Raw genomic sequence first — 26022 nt, forward strand, 5'->3', positions numbered from 1 at the left:
GCAAAGGACTCAGCCTTTCCGTCCTCCTGCAAGTGATTCATAGCCCTGTTGCCATGGAAAGTTTTCTGCCCCTCGCTTCTCATATAGACACTTAGACGCTTGTACACGCACATACAGTTAGTATAGAATAGATTCTGTCCGAGAGTCCTTCCTTGTGGATAACATAGTTCTCTAAACATAGGATGTTAGATATGATTTGGGATTAGGTTGACATGACCCCCTAGACTTCTCGTCTCCACATGTAGAGCTAAATATCAAGTCCCCTTCACCCCCTAGTTGCACGTCAATCACACGTCATGCTGCTGCGCACGCATCCATGTTAAGTATTATCGTATAGATCCACCTATGTAAGATAATGAGAGCCAATCATGTTTCTTTTTGCTCCTTATTACGCCTAGTTTCAATTACGTATCACTATGTTAATTTATCTTATCAATTGTTACGCCTTTTTGCACTTGTTTCATTGTAAATGTATGACCTATAAAAGTTACTTCTTGTCAATAAAGTATTGTACTTCACTTCCTGAACCCTCGTGGTGACGGAACCTGAAGGCCGCGACTCGAGTCGGCCATTTTGGATGGAATAAAGCCCATTTAGAAACCTCTTATACCACGGATTTCTGCCTCTTGTTATTCTGAGCTATTTTACTTTATTTTAAGGATTCCGTATGAAATTCAGTTTCGGTAAAAAGAATATTTACCACACTAGTTTACCGATGTATTAATTTATCTGTGTAGACAGTAGCTGTGTACCCGGGCTATTCTTCACAAATTGTGCCGCATGGAGTCAGTGTGTTTCCTAAAGTTATAATCCAAAACATTATTATGAAGAATTAAATTCCTTTATTTGTTACAACCTATTTCTTTCCATTATTTCCAGGTTTTGATTTTCCTTAGGGGCATAGGTTTCATTTTAAAAAGAGGAAAAATTAGGTGAAATTTAAATGATCCCCTCTAAATTTTTTAGGACAAATAACAAATGAAGCATTTGAAAAAACAGTGCACTAACACTTGTCAACACATGTTAGAACATATAGAGCAAATATCATTTTGGAAGCACCAAAAGCACATCTGTTAGACCTGGTAGTTTTCTCCCCAACGTTTTGCCCTCCTCTTCCACTGTTCTGACCTCGTTTTTGCTGGAATTAGGACTCTGTGCACTTTACCAGTGCTAACCAGTGATAAAATGCTTGTGCTCTCGCCCCTAAACAAGGTAAAATTGGTTCATCCCCAATTGGCATATTTAATTTACTTATAAGTCCCTAGTAAAGTGGTAATGTGTCCAGGGCCTGTACATTAAATGCAACTAGTGGGCCTGCAACACTGATTGTGCCACCCACTTAAGTACCCATTTAACCATGTGTCAGGCCTGTCATTGCAGAGCTTATGAGTGAAGTTGACACTGCCATGTCGATCAGTCAACATAACCTTGTTCCAGGCCCAACCCTTCCCTTTTAATACACTTCAGTCCTAAGGTAATTCCAGGACAACCCCAAGGAAAGGGTGGAATGTTAAAAGGCAGGACATGTGCTTTTAAGTTTTACATGACCTCATAGTGAAAAACTCTCACAAGTGTAATTTCCAGTTGGGAAGAGATAAAGCCTTCAAAGCTGGTGTCTCTTGAATCACAATTTAAAATCCAAATTTAGGTGAAGGCGGAATTTAAAGTGCAATTCTGAAAATGCTACTTTTAGAAAGTTGCCATTTTCTTGCTTTAGCCGTTTGGTACCTGTAGGCTGTCTTTGATCACATGAATGGGTGTAGTTGGCAGCTGGGCTTTGTGTATTCCCTACTAGACAGCCACACAGAATGAGAACTTAGGCATGTTTTAATGGGCCATCTCTGTTAGGATTAGAGAAAGGAGATGAGCACAGACTCACTTACACCTGAATAGGCTGTGTCCTGTCCACACACAAAGAGCTGCATATGCCCCCCGTAGTTAGTCGAGAACCACGGCAGGAAGGGAAGACATCTGTGCAGTTCAAAGGCATATCTTCGAAGTCATCTCCAACTTCAAAGGCACAACTGTGTATAAGCACTGGATCTCAGACACCACCACTTTAGTACACTTCTGGAGCTGTGGATACTCTGGCAGGAAGAAGTGTTGCTGTGCTGCTGATGAACTACCACTCTGCTGAACTGCGCTCTGCTGGACTACTGCTTTGCTGTGCTGATCTGCTGCCTGCTGCCCCCCTTGCCTGGGTGAGAAGGACTGGATCCACATCTCTTCCCCCTAGAGTGACTCCAAGGGCTAGTTGGATGGCCTCCTAATCTGAAGCCTCAGGGACATATCAGGCTTCCACCCGCTGTGCCTGGATTCTGCCATCTGCGAGTCTACCCTGCCCAGTGGTGCCACCCCAGTCCTGGACCCTTGGAGGTAGGCCTAAGGTACTTGCCAGCAGAACTGATGCATCTTCTCAGCTGATTGATGCGTCCCTGAACAGAACCAATGCATCTACTCGGCTGAGCAGTGCATCGCCAAGCCGAACCGATGCATTGCCGCTGCTGTATGGATGTAATACTTAGTTGTATAATTCTCAATCTAAATTAGGTGTAAGGTTTATTATTTGCTTACTTATTAATTTATTTCAGCAATTTGTATCTTGACAGTGCAAATTAAACACAAAAAGATATATCTCAAAGGAGTGTATATCACAAAGCAAAAGATTCAAACAAATCAGTGCAATAATGAAGCAGAAAAAATTACAAAGACGGGTGTATATAAAACTAGTATAATTTGTATTTAGATTTCATAAAGGGTACTCATAATGAACATTTATAATCCAGTTATAAGGAAACATTCAATTACTTGAACCTTCACTGTAATAATCAAATACACTTTTTCACAATTACAATTGATGAATTATAGGTAAAAAAAAGTGAAGAAGAAACAGCAAAACAGTAAAAGCAATCATTCAATAAAATGGATAAGTGGAAATGAAAAGACATCCTCAAAACCCAGAGGTATAGTGGAAATTTAAAGTCCTCAAAAAGTGGAAATGCAATCAACTCTTAAAGAAGCTCTAAGTTTCAATCATAAGGCTAATTGTTCATACTAGAAGAATGTCATAGCACATTTATTTAGCTTGTCTGATGCTTTGGACATTAAGCAAATTATAAGAGATACATAATGATCATGATTTATTCAGAATTACAGATAGGAAAAAGGTTACATTAATATGGAGAATCTCAATCCCAACTCTGTTGTCAGTAACCCCAATATTGAAATTAAAGTGAATACATTTGCCACCCTGACAGAGGAACACCCTGTCATTTTAGATTACATCAATGATGTCATCAACAATGTTATTTAACATTTCATAAGTGATGTATATGTAATGTTGTAAACAATGTGTGATGAGCGCAAAGGTTATGGGTTGTTTTCCTAACCATAACTGTTGAATTTCTGTGGTTTTAAAGATTTGGTTTGTCACCATACCTGCAAGTTAGCTGAGTTTTTTTCAGTAATTTGCTGTGGTGTTTTTAAATATACTTTACGGTCTTATAGCCAAAGGTAGCCATAACTTCACTTTAAACTTTGATTTTTTTTAACTACATTAATGAAACAATAACTATCAAATCAATGATAAGAATAAGTGGAAATTAATTAGCAAAATAGGAAAGTTTTCTAGACTTTCCTAAAAGTCATATGTGAGTGTCAGTTTTGAGATGAAGCGATGTGCTGTTCCACAGATGAGAGCCCAAAAAACTGTAGGGAGTGTCCTCAAGTCTGGGATCTCTTAACATTATGTATGGTCAGCAGGTTGGAGATAGAGTGCAGGTTTCTATCAGAAATGTAGCATCTAAACTGGTTACATAGTCCTGATTTCTCTGTGTCGTAGTAGATATTGTGCATAAGGCAGACGGCTTTAAAGGAGACCCTTCACCTGACCAGGAGCTATTGGAGTTGAGTACTGGCTTGTGAGGCATGGTCATAACATTTGAGGTGTGTACCTGTGTGTACTGCAAAATTCTAGATTTTCTGCTGTTTGGCTACACTGCTGTCGAGTAGTCCAAGAAGTTACAGTAATCTATTCTGGATAGGATAAAGCAGTGATTGTTTGTCCATGTAGTTCAGATGGAAAGAATGAAAAAACCTTGCCTAGACTCCTTAATCTGCTTGTTGGGGAGACTCCATTCATCTGTGAATCAAGCAGGAGGTGTAGTTCTTAGTTATGTGATTATTTCTGTGGGAGAAGGGGTTTTGCCCCAGGTACACATCCAGATGCAATGTTTTATGCCGAGCTGAATTATTGCCAAGCAATATGATTCCAATAGACATGTAGGTATTGATTCCTTTTAGACACCCTATTTGACTGTACTTATATTTGGCAGTTCGATGGTCAAACAAGGCTACAACAGGTGTTATCAGTTAGGACACAGCTAGGCAGCCATAAGATCTAATTAGCTGGAAGAGTAGTTTTACTTATGCATTAAGGAGCATAGGGAATGGCATAGATCCTTGAGGAACACCACATATGACTGCCATGATGTGGTGTAAGGACGCAGACTTGGTCCTCAAGCAAGCATGCAAACTGTGTGACAACTGTTCCTAAAATCGCTAAATTGTCTAGCTAAAACTAACAATGGAATGGTCAATCGTGTCGCACAACCAGGAGGGGTCCAAAAGGATCAAGGCAGCAAAGTCCCCTTGGACCACAATTGACCTAAGCTTGTCTAGGGGAAATGCCACAGTTAACCCTGTACATCAACCTGCTCTAAATCCAAGCTGGTGCAAAGATCTAGATTGCATGAGCATTTTATATGTTGAGTAAGTGCATTCTCATGTTGCTGATTTTCATAGAGCAAGATTAATGCAAAATAAAAAATAATTGCGCCATTCCTCTTGGAAAGTGCAGTAATAATTTGGCAGGGATAGTTTTGAGGCACTGAGTTAACGACACCACTGCAGAAACTACACCATCATTTCTCTAATGAACTATAGGGTGCCATTGATGGTAACATATTTTACCCAGTAACAGTACTATAGAAATCACTGCCTAATTGGACCAAAGCTACAACCAGTTAAACATAGTTCCAATTGTCAGATCCTGGTCAGTATCCTAGTCTCGACCACAATAAATGGAAACCACGTCTAGAAATATAGCCAATTAGGTTTGAAGAGAAGAAAATGTCTTAGTTAGCACACATTTGGGTCCATAATGCCTATTCAGTGGTAGTGCTTCACTGAAAAAGAAAGACAAAGGTGTTACAGCAGGTGGTTTGTTCCCTTCCATAACATGCATGGAAAGATAGCGCACCACTAATTTCCCCCACTGGTTGTCCTCATCTAAATAGAGGAATTTGTGGAAAGATCATCAGAAGCTGTAAGTGATTTTCTTACCACTGGTTACATACTCGATTTCAGGATTTTTCCGGGAATTGCTGATTTATTTTATAACAGGACTACTTTGATGATATTTGGCCTGTAATGATAGAATATGTGATAACTTGTTACACAGGGGCACACTGAAGAGTCACATCATGTAATAAAAGACCAGCAAATACCTTAAATTAATTGTTTATTTTTTAAAATGCAGGGTCCCAAAGGTGAAAATGTAGGCTCCATCACCCAGCCCCTTCCCAGCAGCCACCTCATCTTCCGAGCATCTTCAGACTCAGACGGTAAGTTTCTTAATGCCTTTTAAGAAAATATTTAAACCTAGCTGGTAATGGCAAGGATTACGTAGAAAGTGACCAGGATCTGTCTATCAACTAGGATAGAGAGGTTCCAACACAAGCAGGTGAAAATAAAATTTATTGCTACTAGAATATAACAATATTTCTGCACATTTTAAAAACATATTCTTACCATTCTGATCGCCATCTGTGAATATAATAGGGATGTTAATATCAGAACTCGTGGATCAGAGTAGAGGCCCAAGGCTAAAGCCTTTTTTGTTAGAACTCTATTATAATAGATCTGTGATGTCACTGACCATCTCATGTGTGATGTAATATGTGAGGTCCTAAGCAGAGCATTGCAGGGGCATGAGTTATAGTTAGCTCAGCTAGCTATAACTGCTGAACTTCAGTGGTTTTGTACGAGTGAAACCTGAGCCTAACTACAATATTCCTGTAGCCATTGTTTTTTTCCAATACATTTCTAAGGTTTTTTTTTTTATTCCACTTCCAAACTATAATGTCCCTGTAACCTTTGGTGGAGAAAGGGGGCAGGGCCTCCGGTGAGTTGCTGAATTTTTGTTATTTATTTTTTACGGAAGGGGGGCTGCGTGGCCCTCCTCCCAGGGCCAATTTCAGCCCAGGGACCCCATCACCCGGGAACCATCCTTTTCTATTTATTTATTTTTTTAAAGTAAAAGGGAGGGCTGGAGGCCGAGTGGCTAGCCTTCCTGGTAAATTCAGCTCCGGAGACCCCATCCCCTACAACCCGGCCTGTTGTGTGGATGCCCTGATCCCACCCTGGGTACCACATTGTACAGTTGGGGACCAGGGCCCCCACTGTCCATGCCTGCTCCCCGCGTCCTGCGGGAGCCGGCATAGCTTTTAGACAGAGGAAGCTGCTGAACATTCAGCTCCCCCTGTCCAAAATCAATTCTGCTCCGCTTTTCAGCTTCAAGCAGAGCAGAGTTTGCTGTAGCTTGCCAAGCCATAGCAAATTGCAGTGTCCCAGGGGTGGGCACCCCGGGACATTTCAGTACCCGGACTTGGGAGGGGTAGCGGTTCCCAGGGCCATTTATGGACACATCGCCGTAGAAGTGGAAGTCCCTGTGGCTTTGTGGTGCTGCGCAGCCCCCGTTTTTGTTTACATTTGCCCTGGAGTGGTGACTGTCTCCAGTGCAGTGAGGGGGGGAGGGCTGGAGCTCTCCCACATTAATTTTACATATAGCCCCGGGGAGGTGGTGGTCCACAGGGCTGAGGGGGGGGGGCTTAGGCCTTGGGAGGTGGCAAGGGTCCTGGGCAACAGCCGCATACATTGTAATGAATTCCCCAGGAGGTGGAGGTCCCCGTGGCAGTGGGGGGATCCATGCAGCCCCCTGCATTATTCAAATGTAAAGCCCCGGCAAGGTAGCGGCCCCCCCAGGGTGCGGGGGGACTGCGCAGACCCGTGCTTTCAATAATGCTTAAAGCCACGGGAGGTGACAGCCCCTGGGGCTGCAAAGGAGGCCATACAGGCACCCCCTGCATCCTTATAAACTGCCCCCGGGACTTAGCCTGCCCGGGGGCTTCATAAAATAGATGCACAGGAGATCACGTGTCTTTTTTTTAAAACAATTTGCCGCAGGTCCGCCTGCGAATTTACTGCAAAACTGCTTAACTCCTGGCAGGGTCCCTGTGGGACCCCCTCCCCATATCTGGGGTGTGAGGTTATTCCTACCCTCCCCCATTTTCTTTCATTTTTACATTTGTTGTGCGACTCAGCTTCAAGCTGAGTCCCAAGATGGCTGTCATCACTTCCTGGTTGAAGAATTGGCAGCCAGATTTTAGCACGGGGACTGTGGATCCATGAGTCCACTGCAAGGATCTGTGTCCCCAGATATTTATATTTTATATACTTAAATATCTCTAGAACTACTGAATGGATTTACACCAAATCACAAAAAGCACGCTTTCTGGACCAACATCTAGCTTTTTGTCAAATTTGGTGCACCCGGATGCATCATACTCGGTCGGACTCTCCCGATCTGAGTCGGTCGGGAACCATTTCCAAACCGATTAGGGGGCATATCAGGAAGGCGAGGCGATAAAATTATCGCCGCTTTAGCGTCCGTTTTCAGACGAAAAGCGGCGATAATTTTATCGCCCTATCAGCATGGACACGCTAATGCGTGAATCCATGCCTTAGCGCCTGTTCACTGAACGCCCAGCTTTGCATCTCTAATGAGATGCAAAGTGGGCGTTCCTTCCCGAAATAACTGGAGAAATGTCGCTAACCGACATTTCTCCAATTATCAAGGGAATCGCCAAGAAGCATAGCGATAAGAAAAGTAGCGCTAACCATGGTAATCGCTACTTTCCTTACGCCTGCTTTAAATCTGATTTAGCCTTGTAATCCAATGGGAGGTGGATTACATGGCTGAGACCACCCTGCCCTATCAGCAAGGTATCGCCGGTCACAGTGCGATTATCGCTGGATTTCCAGCGATAATCACACTGTTTTCCAGCTAACGCTTGCATCTCTATCGCTTTGGAGATAAGCGCTGCTGATAGCACGCTATCTCCGCGATAGAAAGCAGCGATAGCCGCCGATAATTATCCTAGTGCTAAGTGCGCTTAGCGATAATTATCGCCGGCCCTTGCTGATATGCCCCTAGATCGGGAAGATTTCCTAACCGCATCAGAATCAGGCCCTAAGTGTCGAATAGCATAGTAAGTAAATTTACTATTCCACTCCAGTGGGCGCAACAATATGGAAAGTGATGGATAGCGAAGGGGTAAAAGTCACTATTCCCACTGCAGTGAGAGCAACAGTAGGGAAATTGTTGGATAGCTGAGGGGCAAAAATGATTATTCCTACTCCAAAGAGTGCAACAGTAGGGAAAGTGTTGGGTAGCGGAGGGATACAAATTACTATTCCCTCTCCAAAGAGTGCAACAGTAGGGAAAGTGTTAGATAGCAGAGGGGTAAAAATTACTATTCCCACTCCACTGATTGCTACAGTAGGATTCGTGTTGGATTGCGGAAGGGTAACATTTTATATTCCCACTCCAGTGTGTGCAACGGTAGGGAAAGTGCTGGATAGCGGAGGGGTAAAAATTACTATTCACAATTAGATGAGTGCAACAGTTGGGAAAGTGTGGGATAGCAGAGGGGTAAAAATTACTATTCCCACCCCAGTGAGTGCAACAGCAGGGAAAGTGTTGGATAGCAGAGGGGTAAAAATTACTATTCCCACTCCAGTGAGTGCAACAATAGGAAAAGTGTTGGCTAGCGGAGGGGTAAAATGTCCTATTCCCACTCCAGTGAGTGCAACAGTAGGGAAAGTGTTCGATAGCAGAGGGGTAAAAATTACTATTCCCACTTTGGTGAGTGCAACAGTAAAGAAAATGTTGGATAACGGAGAGGTAAAAATTACTAGTAGTTGACAAATATATATATATTAGAGAAAAAAAATAAAAATAAAAAAAAAAATATATATATATATATATATATATATAAATAAATAATATTTAAAACCAAATATATTAAATAATAAAAAGAAAACATATTATAATATTAATTGCTTATAACAAATACCTACGAATATTATATAAAATAAAATAATAAAAACATTTACTCTGTTAAACTAGAAAATATTTACAAACAAAAACAATAATTAATACATATATGTATTTATTTGATTTCCTACCCTATAATACCACACCAATAACAACACACTTCAACATTTAAAATTAAATGTACTTCCATAATTAATAATCAATTAAATACATATTATTTAAAACAAAACTAATAAACATTAATTAAATACACACACTTTAACACTATAATGTCCACAACACACACCTAAATTAAACTATAAAATAATAAAACACAATTAAAACGTATTTTTAAATTAAAAACTATTACTATTAACAACTAATTATAAAGTATTTAAAACGTATTTAATACCCACCCTTTACCCCTTTAAAAGTAAAAACAACACATAAAAAATAAACAATTGCCCAAAATAAATATCAAATAATTAACATTAATTAACAACTATATATTAATTAAATAAACACAAATTACTTCCCATCCATTACCCTTATAAACACCACAACACACACCTAAAATTAATGACACAATTGCCATAATAAATGTTTAATTAGTTTAATTAATATCACTCAACACATAAATATTAATAAAAAATAAACTACTTAACACCCTTTACCCCTATAAACTCCAAAAGACCTAAAATTAATGACACAATTACCATAATTAATTACTAATTAATTAATTATAAATAATTACCAACCATTTATTCATCAATTAAAAATGAATTACTTCCCACCCTTTACACGTGTAAACACCAAAACACACACCGAAAATTAATTACACAATTACCATCATTAATTACCAATTAATTACTAAAATTTATAAACAACCAATTATCAATTCATCCATTAAAAATAAATTACTTCCCACCCTTTACACCTATAAACACCAAAACACACACCTAAAATTAATTACACAATTACCATAATTAATTACCAATTCATTAACTAAAATTAATTAACCAATTATTAATCCATCAATTAAAAATAAATTACTTCCCACTATTTACACCTATGAACACCAAAACACATACCTAAAATTAATTGCACAATTACCATAATTAATTACAAAATAAATAATTATTATTAGTTAACAACAAATTAATAATTAATTAATAATAAATTACTTTAAACATTTAACACTATAACATCTCAATTACATAAATATTATTAAATAAAAAATAATCAATTAAATATAATTTAATATAATTAAATTACTTCCCACCCTATTCCTCTGTAAACCCACAGCCTGCTACAGATCTAAAAACGCAAAATAACAAACAAAAATTATAAGTACTAAAAATGTAACACATATATTAAAAATACAAACAATTCTTATACAAAAAAATACATTACATACATTTAACACATATACTAAAATACATAACATTAATTAAAAATCGATATTTTTAACAACTATATTTTTGCAAACAATAGTTAACACTTTTAAATTTTTTAAATCGATATTATTTACCTTAAGTCGATATTCTTGACCACGATATTCTTGCTGTCGATATTTCTGAACCACTATATTTCTTACTCGATATTTATGCAACTCAACATTTTAAACTCGATATTCTGTCTACACACCAATATTTGTTAATGTTAATCTTACTAGGTATTTGTTGAGCACACGGCTACTCCCAGGAGTGTCCCGGCGCTGACATGTAAAGGTGAAATGGTGCATATCAGCAGGTGGGCAGAAGGGTGAAAGATGCATGAATAGATGCTTGGCTGGTAGAGACAAGGGAGCTATTCGAGGGGGGTTTGGGCTTGCTTGTTTCTCTTGCTTGGTGCCATCAGTGCTTTGGTTCAAATTGGGGGGTATTTTAATGTTCTGGCTACTCCCTCGATAACGGTAGTATCGATACTCCAACCAGTGGTACTTGGGAATTCACAATTTCACATTTTGAAGCATTTATTTCCAGCTTTCAGCGTGAGTCATAATTAAATTGAGTGTATGTATCGCAAAAATATGTTTTGCAAGGATATGTATATGTTTTCGTTCAGATGAAAGAAAGCAATAATTAGATAACTAGTACAAAAACCTTGTTTTATCGAGCAACGGATTTCTCATGTGAGTGGGTTATTGCTAATAGCAGTAGTTATCTTTTGATTATTCCATTAATGTTGGTGGTTAGGTGATTACTTTTGTCTTTAATCAGAGGTTCCAGTAATAACACGACTGCATGCACAGTAAAGCAAAAATAGATATCTGTCAGCAATAATAGGCTATGCTGTCTGCTAATCATCTACCACTAATTTGGGTTTATTGTCAGTCAGTTTCCAAATATTATTTAACCGTTTTACAAGTTCAGTATATTTTCGTATATATTGTTTTTTTGTATTAAGTAGAGGTGTTCCTTTCCTTCCTTGCATTACTGTCTGTGCTTCATCTCAGTAAATGGAATGTTTACGTGTATGTATGCTTCGTTAACTCTAATCAGGCTGCATGGGGCTGACTCTGGGCCTTTCTTGTGTATTAATGTTGTTCTATTGTTTCTTCTGTGTTTGTTGTGTTGACATAATGTCTGGCAGAACTAAAGCGGTCTGTAGCAGGATGTAAAACGACACAGCCCTTACAAACCATAATGAGTCAGCTGGGCATAACTTATTTTCTTCAGTAATGCCAATGTGTTCCAATGTATTCGAGAGAAGTAGGGGACTTCGACAAAGAACTGGATTTGATAGTAACGCTTCCATGATACGCAGTGTATTCACATAAAACTTCTTTGAGTTTTCTGAGCTCCTTCCTCATTGCTTGGTAATCTTGTAACCCCCGATGCCAGCCAATGAGTCCACCGTCCGCAGGACCCTTGATTACCAAAATCCTGCTTAAGTTGGGACATTCACCTTACAAGTTCCTTGGGATCCCATCAATGGCTTCTGTATTGCTGAAGCAACTCCCCTCACATTTCACAGGAGTGGGACCTCAATAGTCCACTGACAGCTTTCAGGTACCAGGCTCATCTATCTCCATCCAGAAGAATCTGTCTATCATGGCCCTTTCACGACCACCATGTGGTGGAAAATACATCAACCACCTTACAATTTTCACATTCGGGATTCTGCCTCAGATGTGGGTCCCACCAAACTAGTAAGGGCTGTGAAACAGAAGAGAAGAGCTAGAAGCTGTACACGTTACTGGTTAGTGATCTGAGCACTAGCTGTAGCTCATTGCTAAGTAAACAGAGGTGTCCACTGTATGTATCTTCTGGGTTGTAGACCCTTTTATTTGTCCTAAGAGTGAATGTTATGGGCAAATCCTTCAAGAGTTGGTTGTCAACAAAGCTGTATAGTTGCTCCATGAAAATCCTGGACATGGCTTGATCTATTTCCAGGATGCAAGTGTATATCCAATTGATATATTATTCTTTTGAAGACCCATTTTCTGACCCTGTACCGCTCTCCCCTGCCTTTTGTTTAGGTTTGCACTATACAAATACCAAATACATACAGATAAATAAACATAAATGCACACATACATACAAGGTGTAGCCATCACGGAAGGTATGAGTATGGAGCCATGACATAGCATGTTGTCTTACTGAAATGGGTGTAGAATGACACCAACTGTTTAATGATGACTCCAGCCTCCTGAAACTACTCAAACTCTATAACAAAAGACGGTTCAAAGCCAGAGGGTCCCAGGGAAGATATTTAAGACCACTCAGGATTTATTCCCCAATCCAGATACAAACAACAAAAGGAAATCCTGGGGTCTACAATAATATTGCAAAAAGTGTGGAGAAAACCACCACAGACTGTTTAGATCAACGAAAAAAGTATATATGTAAAGTGAAACAAAACAAGAGACTGCGCCCAACCGAAATAACTGTGGGCAATTCCCTTTTGAGGATGAAATCCCTCACTCACCAAAAGGTGACATGCTTCATCATTTGGGATTCTCCTCACAAAGGAAAAACCTAGTTCCTCTGGGGGCTACAAACCCCTCTCTTAGAGGGAGGAGCTCAGGGATGTTTTAGATTGAAATGGACATGGTAAATCCACAAATGAAGAGCTAACAGTGTGAATGAGGGCGCAGCGCAAAAACATTCAAAACAGTGAGGAAAGTGAGGTAAAACTAGCTCAAGAACGTCAAAAAAATCTTTAATATGAGACGTACATGGGCAGGATTAAAAAAACAGTGCATCTATGGTCAATATTTGAAAATTTAAACTGCGATGATGAAATGAATCGATCAACCAGTGCTTAATTTGTGCCGGTGCTTGCCGGTGCTTAGCACCGGCACTTAATTATGAGGGCCGGGTCTACACGCATTTAGTGCAGGTAATTGATTTTGATAGTAATTAGGGGCACAGGGTGAGTGCTGCTCTACCCTAAGGGCTGCTGTTTAGTTAGAGTGTTTCCGTTGCGTACTGTGTACTGGTTGCTTGTGTTATTGATGATGGCTGATGTTGAAAATACTTGTTTAACTTTCATTATTTCTGACTGACTCCGATTCTGTTTCCTCACGAGTCACACGTTCAACTTGGTTCAAGCTAGTTCGGGGCCCCACAAAGGAGTCGGACACTGAGTTGCCTAGTAACCGGGCAGGGCTTTGGTGTTCTGCGGGGGGTTGGAGCTGTGCGCGGCAAGCAGCGTGCGCAGATTTTCATTGCAATGTGCGCGCATTCGCTGCTTTTTGCCACGCCCCAGCATACCCGGCCGCACCTCAACGAGTCATCATGGATGTGCATCACGGCCGCTGCCGCTTTTCAAAGTCTCTGGGCGAGAGGCAGCGCGATCTGGAGCATTGGTTGGCCACGTTGAGGAGTAGACAGTAGTACATCAGCACCAGGTGAGGCAGGGCCTGGTAGGCAGCAGGAGGTGAGGCAGGGCCTGGCAGGCGCCACGGCCTAATCAGTTAATGAAGCAGCTGCGCAGCTTTGTTCCCAGGAGCACAGGGAGTGACAACAGGAGCATGACGACAAAGAGCTCTTCTGAGAGTGCCTCGTTTGTCACTGTCTTTTTGTAGGCCAGGTTCTTTTCCGATTTTCTTTATCCTGTTGATGGAAAATCAAAAATTCAGGTGACTGCAGAGGCAGCGAAAAACTGACAGCAATTTTGTGGTTGTGTCTTTATATTTTTGGTGATGCTCAGGTTTCTGTAGGAGTGAGATTTCTGTATTAATTGGTCTCTTTGGAATTGTATAGACCTCTAAACAGGACGGTTGTACTTGATATTTGATGGTGTTGTGTTTGGCAAGTGTTTGAAGCTAGGTACTGACTTCGATTTTACTAGTCAATCTGGAGGCCGTACCAGGGCGTGGAACGCGTGGCTTTTTCCCCCACCTACCCGGAAGTGGTGAGCATTGTAGGTCTGATTGGTAGTCATAAGGATCCAGAAGGTTGCATTATATAAATCCAGCATGCAGACATAACACAACACCACCAACACAACACAACATACAACACCACACCATGGCTTGGAGTGGTCAGGACCAGGAGATGCTTCATGAAAGAGGGTGATGTAGGCATAGCAATGGCAGAGATGTACATCCAGCTGCGTTCTACAATATGGAGGAGAAAGGGAGTGGGGGGTCTGATTTGTGGCCTGATATTTTTCTAGCTGCTAGATGCAAACCTGGAGAAGGTGTACCCTTACTTGGTTAAATTTTGGGATCCAGCAGACATTCATATATTTCCCTGTGCCTAATTTTTAGGTGAGTCAGTCAGGCCCACTCAACTTACTAGTCAGTGGTCCGGGTCCCACAGTCAAGAAGACAGTAGTGTTTCGGCCTGGGCAAGCCTGTGACTGTGAGCCAAGAGAGAAGTATGGAGATTCATGAATAAATCTCAATATCTCTGACTGTTTATGATTCTTCGATTCTTCGACTGATTATGTTGACAGATTGATGATGGCGTGGCGATTATGATATTCGATTTGACTGATATAATTTATATGTTGATTCATTGATGTGATGATGATGATGGCGTGGCCCTTTGTTTGATGTTGCGGGCCGGCCCGGGCTGTATTCAGTTTTGGTTCCACAAATCTGCGGAGGTTGGGGATGTGCGCGGCAAGCAGCGTGCGCAGATATTTTCAGATTGCACTGATTGCAATGCGCGCGCATTTGCTGCTTATCCACACCCTTAGGTCTGGTCAAGAATGATTTGCAAATGCGTGTTGCCTTCTGTAATGGCGGCCATGTTAGAGATTGAGTAAACACCACCCAGGGCATTCAAAGAGGTTAACAAGGACTGACTGAAGCTGTGTTGTGTTATTTATTTTTTGGTTGCACACTTCCATAACTACAAATTGGTACATCCGGAAACTGTGCATCTTTGATGCATCCTCTTTTTCAAAGGGTGTTTGCAGAAAATCTGCCCCAGTGCTTAAGGTGTATGGTGTCAACAGACACAGAGCAGTCCAGCAAGAAAGGACAGTGAATTGACCACCACCCTTTACGTACTGGGCAAATAAGCTAAGCATATTGATGTTTGACTCTCAAAGCCTCAGCTCATAAGTCCTCATATCATTCATTGCCAGTGTCAAGACTAGTAAAGCAACTCAGTGGATTAATGCACTGTCTGTGGGGCTTTCTGGGCAACTTGAAAGAGAGGAGTTAAGATCCCCGTCTGCCTTATTCTTCTGTCAGATGTGGAGCAGGTGAGATAACAGCAGCACTGATTATTAAAGTGCTAACAGATGAAAAAGGCACACAAGCAAGGGCTATATTAAAATACTGCCTATTAAAACTGTATATATTGTGTGGTTTAATTTCTGATGGTGGTGTTGCCAGGACTCAACAGATACCTCTATATGTAGAATACCTTTACAAGTACATATTTCAACGTGGGTTTTAGAGATGTCTAAAAACCTTGCTCTTCTCATCCGCAATATACAGACCTCTATATAAATTCTAAAACAGTGCTTGATTTTCAGTAATTATTTTACTAGTTCACATATTTCAAACTCTCAGTAAGACAGTGTCTCCCTCTTTTACACTATGCATTGGCAAAGCAGTGTCTACCTCTACCTCCATAAACTGGAGTAATAACAGCATGCCACACTATTCGTTCTCTAAAAACATGTCTTTTCGTTCTACCTGTGGCATTAGTTTTGGACCCAGTTAGGCAGATTCAGTTTGAGCAAAAATCACCCTCCTATCTCAGCCATGGAAGTACAGCTCTGAACGTTTGTGATGGAAAGCTTTACCCTCCTCCAGTTTAATAGGGGAAGAACTTAGTACCAGTGTCACCCACCTAGTTTTTCTTGTGTGGGAAAATGTTATTTACCATAAGAGTTAAAGGATGGAATTGCTTAAAAATGTGGGGGTTACTGCAGAATGTCTCCAGCAGAATTTTTATGGCCGCACTTTTACGTAGAGCCTTCATTAAAGGATACAGCATAAAACGCGCTTGAAGTTGAGAACACTTGTTACTCCTCGTCCTCGCCCCCACAGTATGGGGAGTGGTGGTGCTCGGGAGAAAGCAGCAGCGCTAACGGGTCCGCTCTGCCCTCCTCTTTGCAGTGGAGGGCACCCGGAGAGAATGGGGCCTGTTTAGGGTTGTAAGTGTTGTTTCCAATACTCTGTGGGTCCTCGGAAGCCTGCCCGATGCTGGCAATGCTGCGCAGGTGTAGGACATACCCGGCCGCACGGCCTCACCTCTCACCACCACCAAGTCTTCATGGCCATTCAAGTTCAAGGGTTCAAGAACCTATCAGCAGCGTCGGTTCGTTCACTAAGTCTAAGTAAGTCTGTCTAAGTGAAAGTAAGCCAGCAGCAAGCGCGAATGACCAGGCCGAACGACGTTGTTCGGTTGTTGAGGTGCGGCGTGCATTGGGGACTTGTCGTTGAGGATGCTAATCATGACTTTTGTACATCTCTAGCCTTAATCCCAGCTTGTGCTGAAGATGCAAACTGAGATCCCCAAAGAATCCCCATTTCCCCGCATCCCCCCAAAAAAGTGCAGTAGCGAAGCACATGCCATTTCTTGAGCTGCTAGCTAAACGGTCGGCATTAATAGGGGTCTGTGACTGAGCCCGCAGGAAGGAGGAATCTTTATGCCCTGTCCTAAAATGTGTTTCTAGTGGGCGTCCTAACTGTGCAACACTTCCTACATGGCACACAGTTGTACACTCTACTCTTGCACATACATTGCTAAATGTTCTCGGCCACAAAGGCTTTCCATCATTTGCATGTGGCCACTCACCAAACAAATGAGGAAACACCCTGCAACTTTGAGTCTGTAATACTCTATGTAATACAGAACTGCCACAAGAGTGGGTGGGTTTCAAAAGGTGGCACAATGCCTTCTGTACCCTGTGGTACTTATGTAATACCGCCCCTCGTGGTGAAATAAAGAGAAGGTTCATTAAAAGCAAAGAAGTTCACACCCCTTATCTCCCTAAGAACCTGAGAACCATGATCCCTTTGTGGACTAATGTTATATACTGTAGATGGTGATTCACAAGGAGACAATGTCATACTGAGTTATTCAAAATAAAAAAATATATATTTTTTTTAAAACAGTACCAGACCAAAGCACTAGAGGAGTCAACAAAATGTACAGGGTCACAGTTAAACAATAGATCTGAAGCTCTCATGTATTATGTACAAATACGTTGCCAAAGTATGTCACCAAACTATTTATCAGTAGTTAAAGAGCAATGCATGACCCTGGTGCGCCCATTTCAATGCTAAGGCCTTCTATTGACTTCCTGGCCTCATAGACTCTGTTAAAATAGCATACCCTACCCCAGTATTGTCCTTTCCCCAAATCAGCACATACAACACTGAAATTGTCCATTTTCAATGCATTAGTTATTTTAGCTAATTTATTCCAAAATTGTGCTTTAAATGCACTTTTGATTTATTCTTTTTTAAAATGTTCACAGGGCAGGGGAACTGCCTATCAAAACCTTACTATGAGGAAGGCTCCCTTGCAGAAATTCAGATCAGGTATATATTACATCTGACTTTTAGCAGTGCCAGTTGATGATGTGGGTGGAGCTAATATAGTAAATGGGTGGAACCAGTGGATGAAGTGGGTGGAGCCAGAGAAAAGTAGGTGTGGCCTCCGACAAACATTTGAGCACCTGCACTTCATATTTTACAAATTAAGCACTGCGGTCAACATGTTTCAGCCATACTGCCTATGGGTAGGCAAGGCTTTCATCAGGACCTAAGCTGCTACTGCAAACAATTGTGTACGTGTAGTAACACAAAAGGATATCAAAACTGCAAGTCTCTCGTTTTGATGTAACTGTTTTCGAAGAACATTACCTAAAATTGAAAACAGAAGAAAAAAGAAAAAAAAACTTAAATGTAGTAGTCATGAATGTTTTAGAAAACTGGTTCTATATCACAAAATACATCAAACAAAAGGTGACCACGTACCCGTAACTACTGGGTAGGATACCACACCTCTACCTGGCAACCGCTCAGACTCTGCCTTGTACGTTTGGCCGGATAACAAATCAATATTAGCACAATTTACAAGAAATTTTTAGTTTTGACATAAGAACTGTTGATTACTTATATTTCTAATGATTCATTTACTTCATCCAGTTCACAAGCAAGCTTCTCGAACGTATTGTGTTTTTTAAATAGCGCTATGTTCTTTATTTGTGTAAAAAATACAAAACTTAGTGGAATGCATTGTTCCGTACATCAGGAACATTACACCTAAACAGCATAATTAGATACAATTGTTGTACCACTTGAAAATAGAAAGAAAGTCACAACAAACATACCATCACATGAACACATCAGAGTTTGAGGATACAAGGTTAGTGAATAGCATACAAGTTTGAGTCAAAGCTACTAATATAAATATACGGGCCATATTTGTGGCGCAGGGCAGTGCAGCAAGTCACCATGCTTCACTGCCCTGCGTCATATTCCTCTCCTTTTCCCTTGCGCTGGTGCCGTTTTAGCAGCCTAGCGCCATCGCAGGCATCCTTGCACCATGGTACAAGGGTGTCTTTTTTGTAGGCAGGATTGTTTTTGTGCAGGAAGGGGCACCTTCCTGCATGAAAACAATCCTGAGAGGATTTTTTCTCTTACTATGTTGTCAGGATGGGCAGGTACCACTCGACATGTTTTGCGCCTTATTGAGGGTTTTGTTAACTTATTGACCAAGCAAAAACAAACAGAGCAAATAAAATAAAGTATCTTTCTTCTCCTTAGGGGAAGTAACTCCTTCTCCTTAAGGTCGTCCCTCCTCTCACAGGGCTTTCTCCTCGACGTGGCTTGGCAAACATGGTTTGGTACCGGAAAGAAGAAGAAAACGAAAGTACGTCAGTGCACTATACCGGTACAAGAATATGGAAAGGAAGTGATGGACCTAACACCCAGTCAAACAGAACGCAGGGTGTACAAAAGCAGGAGACTGTCACCGTGAGAGTTTTGAAGAAAAGTAGGCAGAAAAGAAAACAACACTCTTGGATACTCCCCGAGCGAGTCCTATGTTTTTCCTTCCTCCCCTCCCCGGGATGTTACTCCCACCCGGCTCCCAGGAACCGCGCATGTACCTGGGCCAGCCACGTTCCACCAGGAATGTGGTGGGGTGCTTTGTGGTGGCGTTGGTCTCCTGGCTCTCGCAAGGCTCGACACCACGTCCTGGGCTCCTCTTCGGGCTCGTGTGGTCTTCGGACTCGTCTTCCGAAGTGGCTTCCCAAACCTCCTCCTTCGGGTCCTTGATGACGCTAACCTCTCCTTCCTGTTCCTTTTCTTGCTCTGGCGCGCTGTAATCCCACCCCGGGGGTGTGGCATGTCTCTTTTTCCTGGATGTTAAAGGGCCTGCGGTACCGCATCTCTGGATCGTCTCCAGTGCCTTGGTCCATGAAGGTCCCCGGAGGTTGAAAGGTAAAGAGAGGTGTGGCCCATTGAGGCTGAGTCTCATCCAAGGGATCAGGGTCCGGGGTGGCTGGATCCTGTGTACTACAGAATGCATAGAAAGAGGACATATTGAGGACAAAGATAGATATTTCTCCTCATTACGCCTCTCCTTGGGAGGCATATCTTTTTGGCGCATTCCTAGGTTTACGAGGTCTTGTAAAGCTGGTAATGTGTCAAAAACCATGGGAGTTGCTTGGGAACACCCATGCAACGCCCATGGAACACCTATCCAGGGCAGAGTAATGTAACACAGCGATTTGTGCTGCGTTGCATTACTCCAGATTTTTGGAGCCACTCAAAGCCACGTAAAATGGTTTTGCGTGGCTTAAAAAACCTTCATTAAGGTTTCTGTCGCTCTTGCACCACGTTGCGTGGTGCAAGCATGATGCAAACCGGGGCATAAATATGGCCGTAAGTAAACTCCTGAGAGATTGGAAGAGCCAATAGGTGCCCAGAACACCTTTGCGAGACCCTTCCCCAGTGAGCAGTTATTTAATTAGTTCAGACCCACTTACTTGATGAAATGCCACATAAACAATTCCTCAGGGTTTAATATCATCAGGGTGGTGTCATCTATCTTTGATAGAAAAGCTCACAGGATCGTATGCCATTCTCCTATAGCAGTGCCCACCATTAATTGTGGATGGAGAAGCATCACAACATTAAACTCCGACGACGTAGTCCACTTCACCAACGTCCGCGGCCAGACAGCCACCTCAGATGCCCTAGATGTCTTCCAGTTCCTTACAGTATGGCATTTACCTATCAATATGGCCAGATCTTTCAACTTAGACGTGGCCTAAGTGTTCAACGGACCCTATGTTACCCAACGACTCCTGCGGTCTACATCTAAAAATCTTTTAGTATCCCCCCTTTCATCTGACATCTAGAGGGGGAAAATCAATGGCTGTCCTCGGAACCAAAGCCTGGAACAGCCTGCCCACTCAGTTGAGATTGGTGTAATCCGAAAAATGTTTAAAAAACTTCTAAAAACTTGGATCTTTGCTGCCCCAGGGCATACTGTGTTATCTCTCATCTTAATTCGTTTTCTCCCAATGTGCCCGCTAAGTTTTTCCACCTCAGAGTTCCATGTCTTTCCGCTAGCGCCATGATGCTCCTTGGAGTGAACGTAGCGCTTTATGAATTCATCCATTCATTAATTCATTCAACGGTCTACTAAATAGGCCCAAGAATCAGGTCGCCATAGAGAGCGGTAATCTTCTGTTATGTCAAATATATTATGTACCAGAAATGGCCAGTGTGTTTGGATAAAAGAACATTACCACAACATGTGAAAAATCCGTGCTTACTAATGTGCATCTAGAGCACCTATACGGAGTCCCCAGGTACATTTTGGACAAATGTGCAGGAGCATGGTACGTGTAGTGCAGGTAATTCTTGGAAGTATTGTTGATATGGTAATCACAATCAGCAGCACACATGGAAACCCTCAGTTATATGGGGAGATTCACCCTCTGGAAAGGGTTAAAAGCTGATTGATGTACAACAAGGGGCAAGTTTGATTTGCAGTACGTTTAGTGTATAGTTAGTTAAAACTATTATGTGGTGTTTGGAAAACGTATAAATTACTTAACTTTCAACTCTAAATATGAAGAATCTCCTTACAAATAAAATGCATAAAAAATAACAGCACATAGTAAAGATTACCACATAGATAAAGGTACTGGATGGCTGCTGCCCTAGCCTGAAATTTCAGAAACTAAAAGCAGCAAGTCACAGGGGCCTCTCATACGGCGTTCTTCATCTTGCTGCCATCAGTTTTTTTATCAGTACTTTCTAAAAGAGCCAGGCCATCATCCATAAACTGTGTATAATGTGTCGCCGGTTGGTTCCTTGTAGGCCAAAACGACGGCTTGCAGACGGCTGTGAATGTTGTACAGTAGGAATTATGGATTCAGCCATTTCCTCTGCTGAGGGAGTAATGCAGAACATGTGCCAGAGATGCTACTTTATAGCTGCATGACCTGCCTTCTTCAAGGCCACGGCGAAAAATGATCATTTTCTGTTTAACATGCACGGAAGTGGAGCATATGTGAAAAGAAATTCCTAGCTGTTAATTACGAGCTATGCGTGATTTATTTCTCTCGCTATAAGGCGTGTCTGTTATTCCGTAAAGGAAATCGTTTTAAATTGTGTGTTAACAAGGACTTAAAAGAATGTTTTTGTGGTAGACTATCCCAGCTCTATACTACTGATGGTCTACGGAGCATTAGATCTAAAAGAATTATCCTTCTTTGCTTTGCTAAAGTCTAAGAAATGTTGCCTTTCATAATAACGCTTTTAAAGTACTCCTTTTGAGAGGGCCTTAGGGAACAACAGCATATGAAAGCTGCTGCGTTCAATCCTCTGGATTGCTTCAGTAGTTTGGATTCTAATGTGATTTGTGCCAGTGAGACAATCAATGGCCCTGAAAAGTAGTGGTTTAGCAGTCCCAACCCCTGCATCCCAGAGTTAGCGGCAGCTTGTTAGACCTGGCACCTTGGCGTGAGTCTCCCTTCCTCTTTTTGTCGCTGTGCCTCATGTGTTTTTATGGTGTTGGCCGCTCAGCGCGCCGTGCCACTGCCAACCAGTGTCACGGTGCGAGTGCTCCCTATGTAAATTGTATATGTTGGTTGGATTCCATGATTGGATTGTTTGATTTACTATCAGACCCCAGTAAAGTGCGCCAGGAGCGCCAGGGCATGTAAAGGCAAACACCGCTGGTGGGCTTGCAGCACGGGTTGTGCCACCCACAGATGCGGCCGGTAAAATACGTCTAAGGTCTGCCATCGCAGAACCTGCGTGCAGTCTGGTACTGACACGCCGACCGACAAGTGCCCACACTTGCCGGTCCCTGAAACCTTCCCTTAGCTGCATGTTAGTCACCCCTCTGGTAGGCCCACGGGCAGGGTGCATTGTACGCCTAAGGTAGGACAAGCCGGGATGCGTGGCATGTCCTAGTAGTGAATTACCGCCATCTTGGTGTTCACTACTGCAAGGCTACCCTGTTCTCATAGGCCAGTATGGGCGGCCGGGATTATTACACCCTATGATCCTAACCGACCCAGGGAACATGGTAGGAGATCGAGTTTAGTATGCCTGAACTCGGAATAATAAGGTACACCTTTTCGCAAGGTTTATTTTAATATTCCGGGTTTGCAAATGCCGCTTTTAGAAAGTTGGCCTTTGCTTGCCTAAACCTTTCAGCCGCCTCTGCGTGTTGTGTATCTGATGTCTGGCTGGTGTGAGTGACAGGGCTGGGGGAACCCAGATGGGCAGGGCTAGGTAGCCTGGTATGAATAGGACGATCGACAGGTAGATGGGTGGGAGGAGTGCTCCTAGGTTCTGAATAGGACAGTGCTCCGCTACCTCGATGCCGGCTCCACCCCCTGTGGAGCGTCTGATGACTCTGCCCTGCACTCTGAAAGGAGAAGCCTGCATCACGTAAACAAAGTGCTCAGGAACCGGACTGAACTAGGCAAGGGCCCCCCTGGCCTGGGAGAACAAAAGATTTGTGGTATAAATGGAGGAGCCCTGCTCCTAAGAAACTAGATCCGCTTTTGACCAAGAAGAATCTCTGCCTGAGGAGGAGGCACCGGGAAAGCTGTAGGAGGAAGACTGTCCCTATCCTGGGGGATTGGCCTGCAGTGGTGACCTTGCTACCAAAGGAGAGAAGAGAAACTGTTGCTGAAGACTTTTACTTTACTTTTACTTTCAAGACTTGTGCTTTTCCAAAAACGATCTCCAAGGGCTTGGAACTGAGCTTGCCCCCTGAACTGAGCCCCAGGACCATTGGGCTCTACCTGATCTTCACTCGCCTGCTGCTGGACTGTGGTGTCCTTTCCCTCGCCGGAGCTGTGACCCTCGTGCCCCAGTCCCTCCTTGAGCCGTGACCTGGACTGCTTAGCCGCCCCCGCCTTGGGAAGAGCCTCGCTCGATCGGAGCCGCTCCCCCTACGCTGTACTGGGCTGCCCCGTCACCTCGCTCGTTTTGGAGGCTCGCTGTGCACCTTCACCCTCCCGCCGGAATCGGCGTTTGTGAGCATCTCCAAGCCTCGGACGGCCCGGACGCATCTGCGTGCCCGGCTGCCCCGCTTTGTTCACCCGCCACCTGCAACACCCCGCTCTTGTCGTGAGCCTGAAGATCAGACCCCCATCGTGAAGTGTGGGAGCCCCGGACGCCGCCTCGCTCTTCTGTCGAAGAGCCGCTGAAATCCCGCACCCGCCTTTGCGTCAAGAAACAAGGTACTGTACTTACAAACTCGACCGCGAGCTCGCATCGGATCCAGGGTCCGCAACGTTCTTATTTCCCTGTCATCTGCTGTGTGCTCCCTGGGCGCTGCCTCAGCACGAAGTGCGCTGAGGCCTACAGTTACCTTGGGCCCGCCTAAAGAACTTTCCGTAAAACCAAGAGAACTTGACCGTATTTCCAAGAATTGTGGCCCCATCAGTTCAACGTTACTGGGCCTTGTATTTGAATCTGCTGAATCTACATAAAAACTTATTTTTATATACTTCCTGATTGGTGTCCGTTTGTGGTGCATGCAAGGGGTTTACTGTATGTGTAATTGCATTTGCTTAACCGTGTACGCCTGAGACTTAGCCTAGACTGCTCGCGCCACGCACCTAGAGGGTGAGCAGGGGTTATTCTGGGGAGTCATCCTTCGCCCTGACAAGAAGTAAAGGGTCCCCGCTTGTTGTGGGTTCACACCTGCGTCAACCGGAGCCCCCTCATTTCTAACATTGGTGGCAGCGGTGGGATTTACGGATTTGCATTTGTGGTTTGCGTATAGTGAATCACTGATCACCACGTAGTGAGAGCAGACCAGTAACACAGCCACAAGGCTAGCATTTGTTTTTGTTTTGCCAAGAGTCTCCGTTGTTAGAGCCATGCCTGGTTCACTTTCCGCCGGAAGGGCGGCTTCCATAATCTCTGGATTTGAAGACGTAGATTGGGAAGAAGGCGCACTTCTGGATCGTACCAATGAAGACTTGAAAGGTCTTTGCTCCAAGTTCAGGATTGCCCAAACTGGATTGAAGAAGAAGGAGCAATTTGTGAAGGCGCTGAGGGCCTGGTATGAGTCAAAGGCACCAGAGAATCAGGTGGAAGTGGTTCCACCAGAAAGTGTCCATGAGTTTGGCAGATGCCTGTCGCCAGAAGAGTTGGCGGACAGGGCAGCAACCCGGGCACACGAGGTGGAAATGGCAAAACTTCATGGGCAGATGGATATGGAAAAACAAAGATTAGCCATGGAAGAAAAGAAACTACAATTAGAGCATGACATGAAGCTGAGGGAGCTGGAGCTGAAAGCAAAAAGTTTGGAGCTTAATCCCTCTGGTGGCAGCACACCGCCAGTACCGGCGGAACCAAGAGTTTATATTCCCAAGGATGTAGTGAAGGAGTTCTTCAGGAATGACGACATCGGGCAGTGGTTCAGAGCCTATGAGGTAGCCATGTCTTCCCACCGGGTCCCTGAGAAAGATTGGGGAGCGGGGTTGTGGGGAAGGTTTCTGAGTGAAGGGCGGGACACACTGTTAGATTTACCTGTTGATGTTCGTAATTCTTATGCCCATATGAAGGAAGCATTGATGGCTAGGTATGGGTTGACCCCTGAGTTATATAGACAGAGGTTCAGGGGTTGCACTAAGATTCCCAATAGTACGTATGTGGAGTATGTGACTTTCTTTTGCAGAGCGCTGGACGGTTGGGTAAAGGGTAGTAAGGTAAATGATTATCAAGGACTTCTTGATTTAATGGCATGGGAGCACTTGTCCAGTAATTGTTTTCCTGAGCTACGCCAGCACCTGATCGATAGTAAGCTGACTAACCCGAGGAAGCTTGCTGAGGAGGCGGACCGCTGGGTCAGTACCAGGGTCCACAAGGGTACCGTGGGAGATTCCGCCAAAGGTGGGCAGGGTCCCCAGCAGAAGAGTGGGGGGGACAGGGGTAAACCGAAGCA

At 43.0% G+C, this 26022-nt stretch overlaps 1 protein-coding gene across 7 annotated transcripts in view; it reads left to right on the forward strand.

Moving 5' to 3' along the window:
• OSBPL5 (oxysterol binding protein like 5) overlaps positions 1-26022 on the forward strand; it is a 1218591-nt gene that overhangs the window by 928933 nt on the left and 263636 nt on the right. For all 7 annotated transcript variants that reach the window (XM_085644727.1, XM_085644725.1, XM_085644728.1 and 4 more), the window contains one exon: positions 5540-5624. In XM_085644727.1, the coding sequence (XP_085500853.1) occupies positions 5540-5624 (85 nt within the window). The remainder of the gene's footprint in view (positions 1-5539; positions 5625-26022) is intronic.

This window comes from Triturus cristatus, chromosome 3_1 (assembly GCF_964204655.1).
Source record: "Triturus cristatus chromosome 3_1, aTriCri1.1, whole genome shotgun sequence".
Lineage (NCBI taxonomy): Eukaryota > Metazoa > Chordata > Amphibia > Caudata > Salamandridae > Triturus > Triturus cristatus.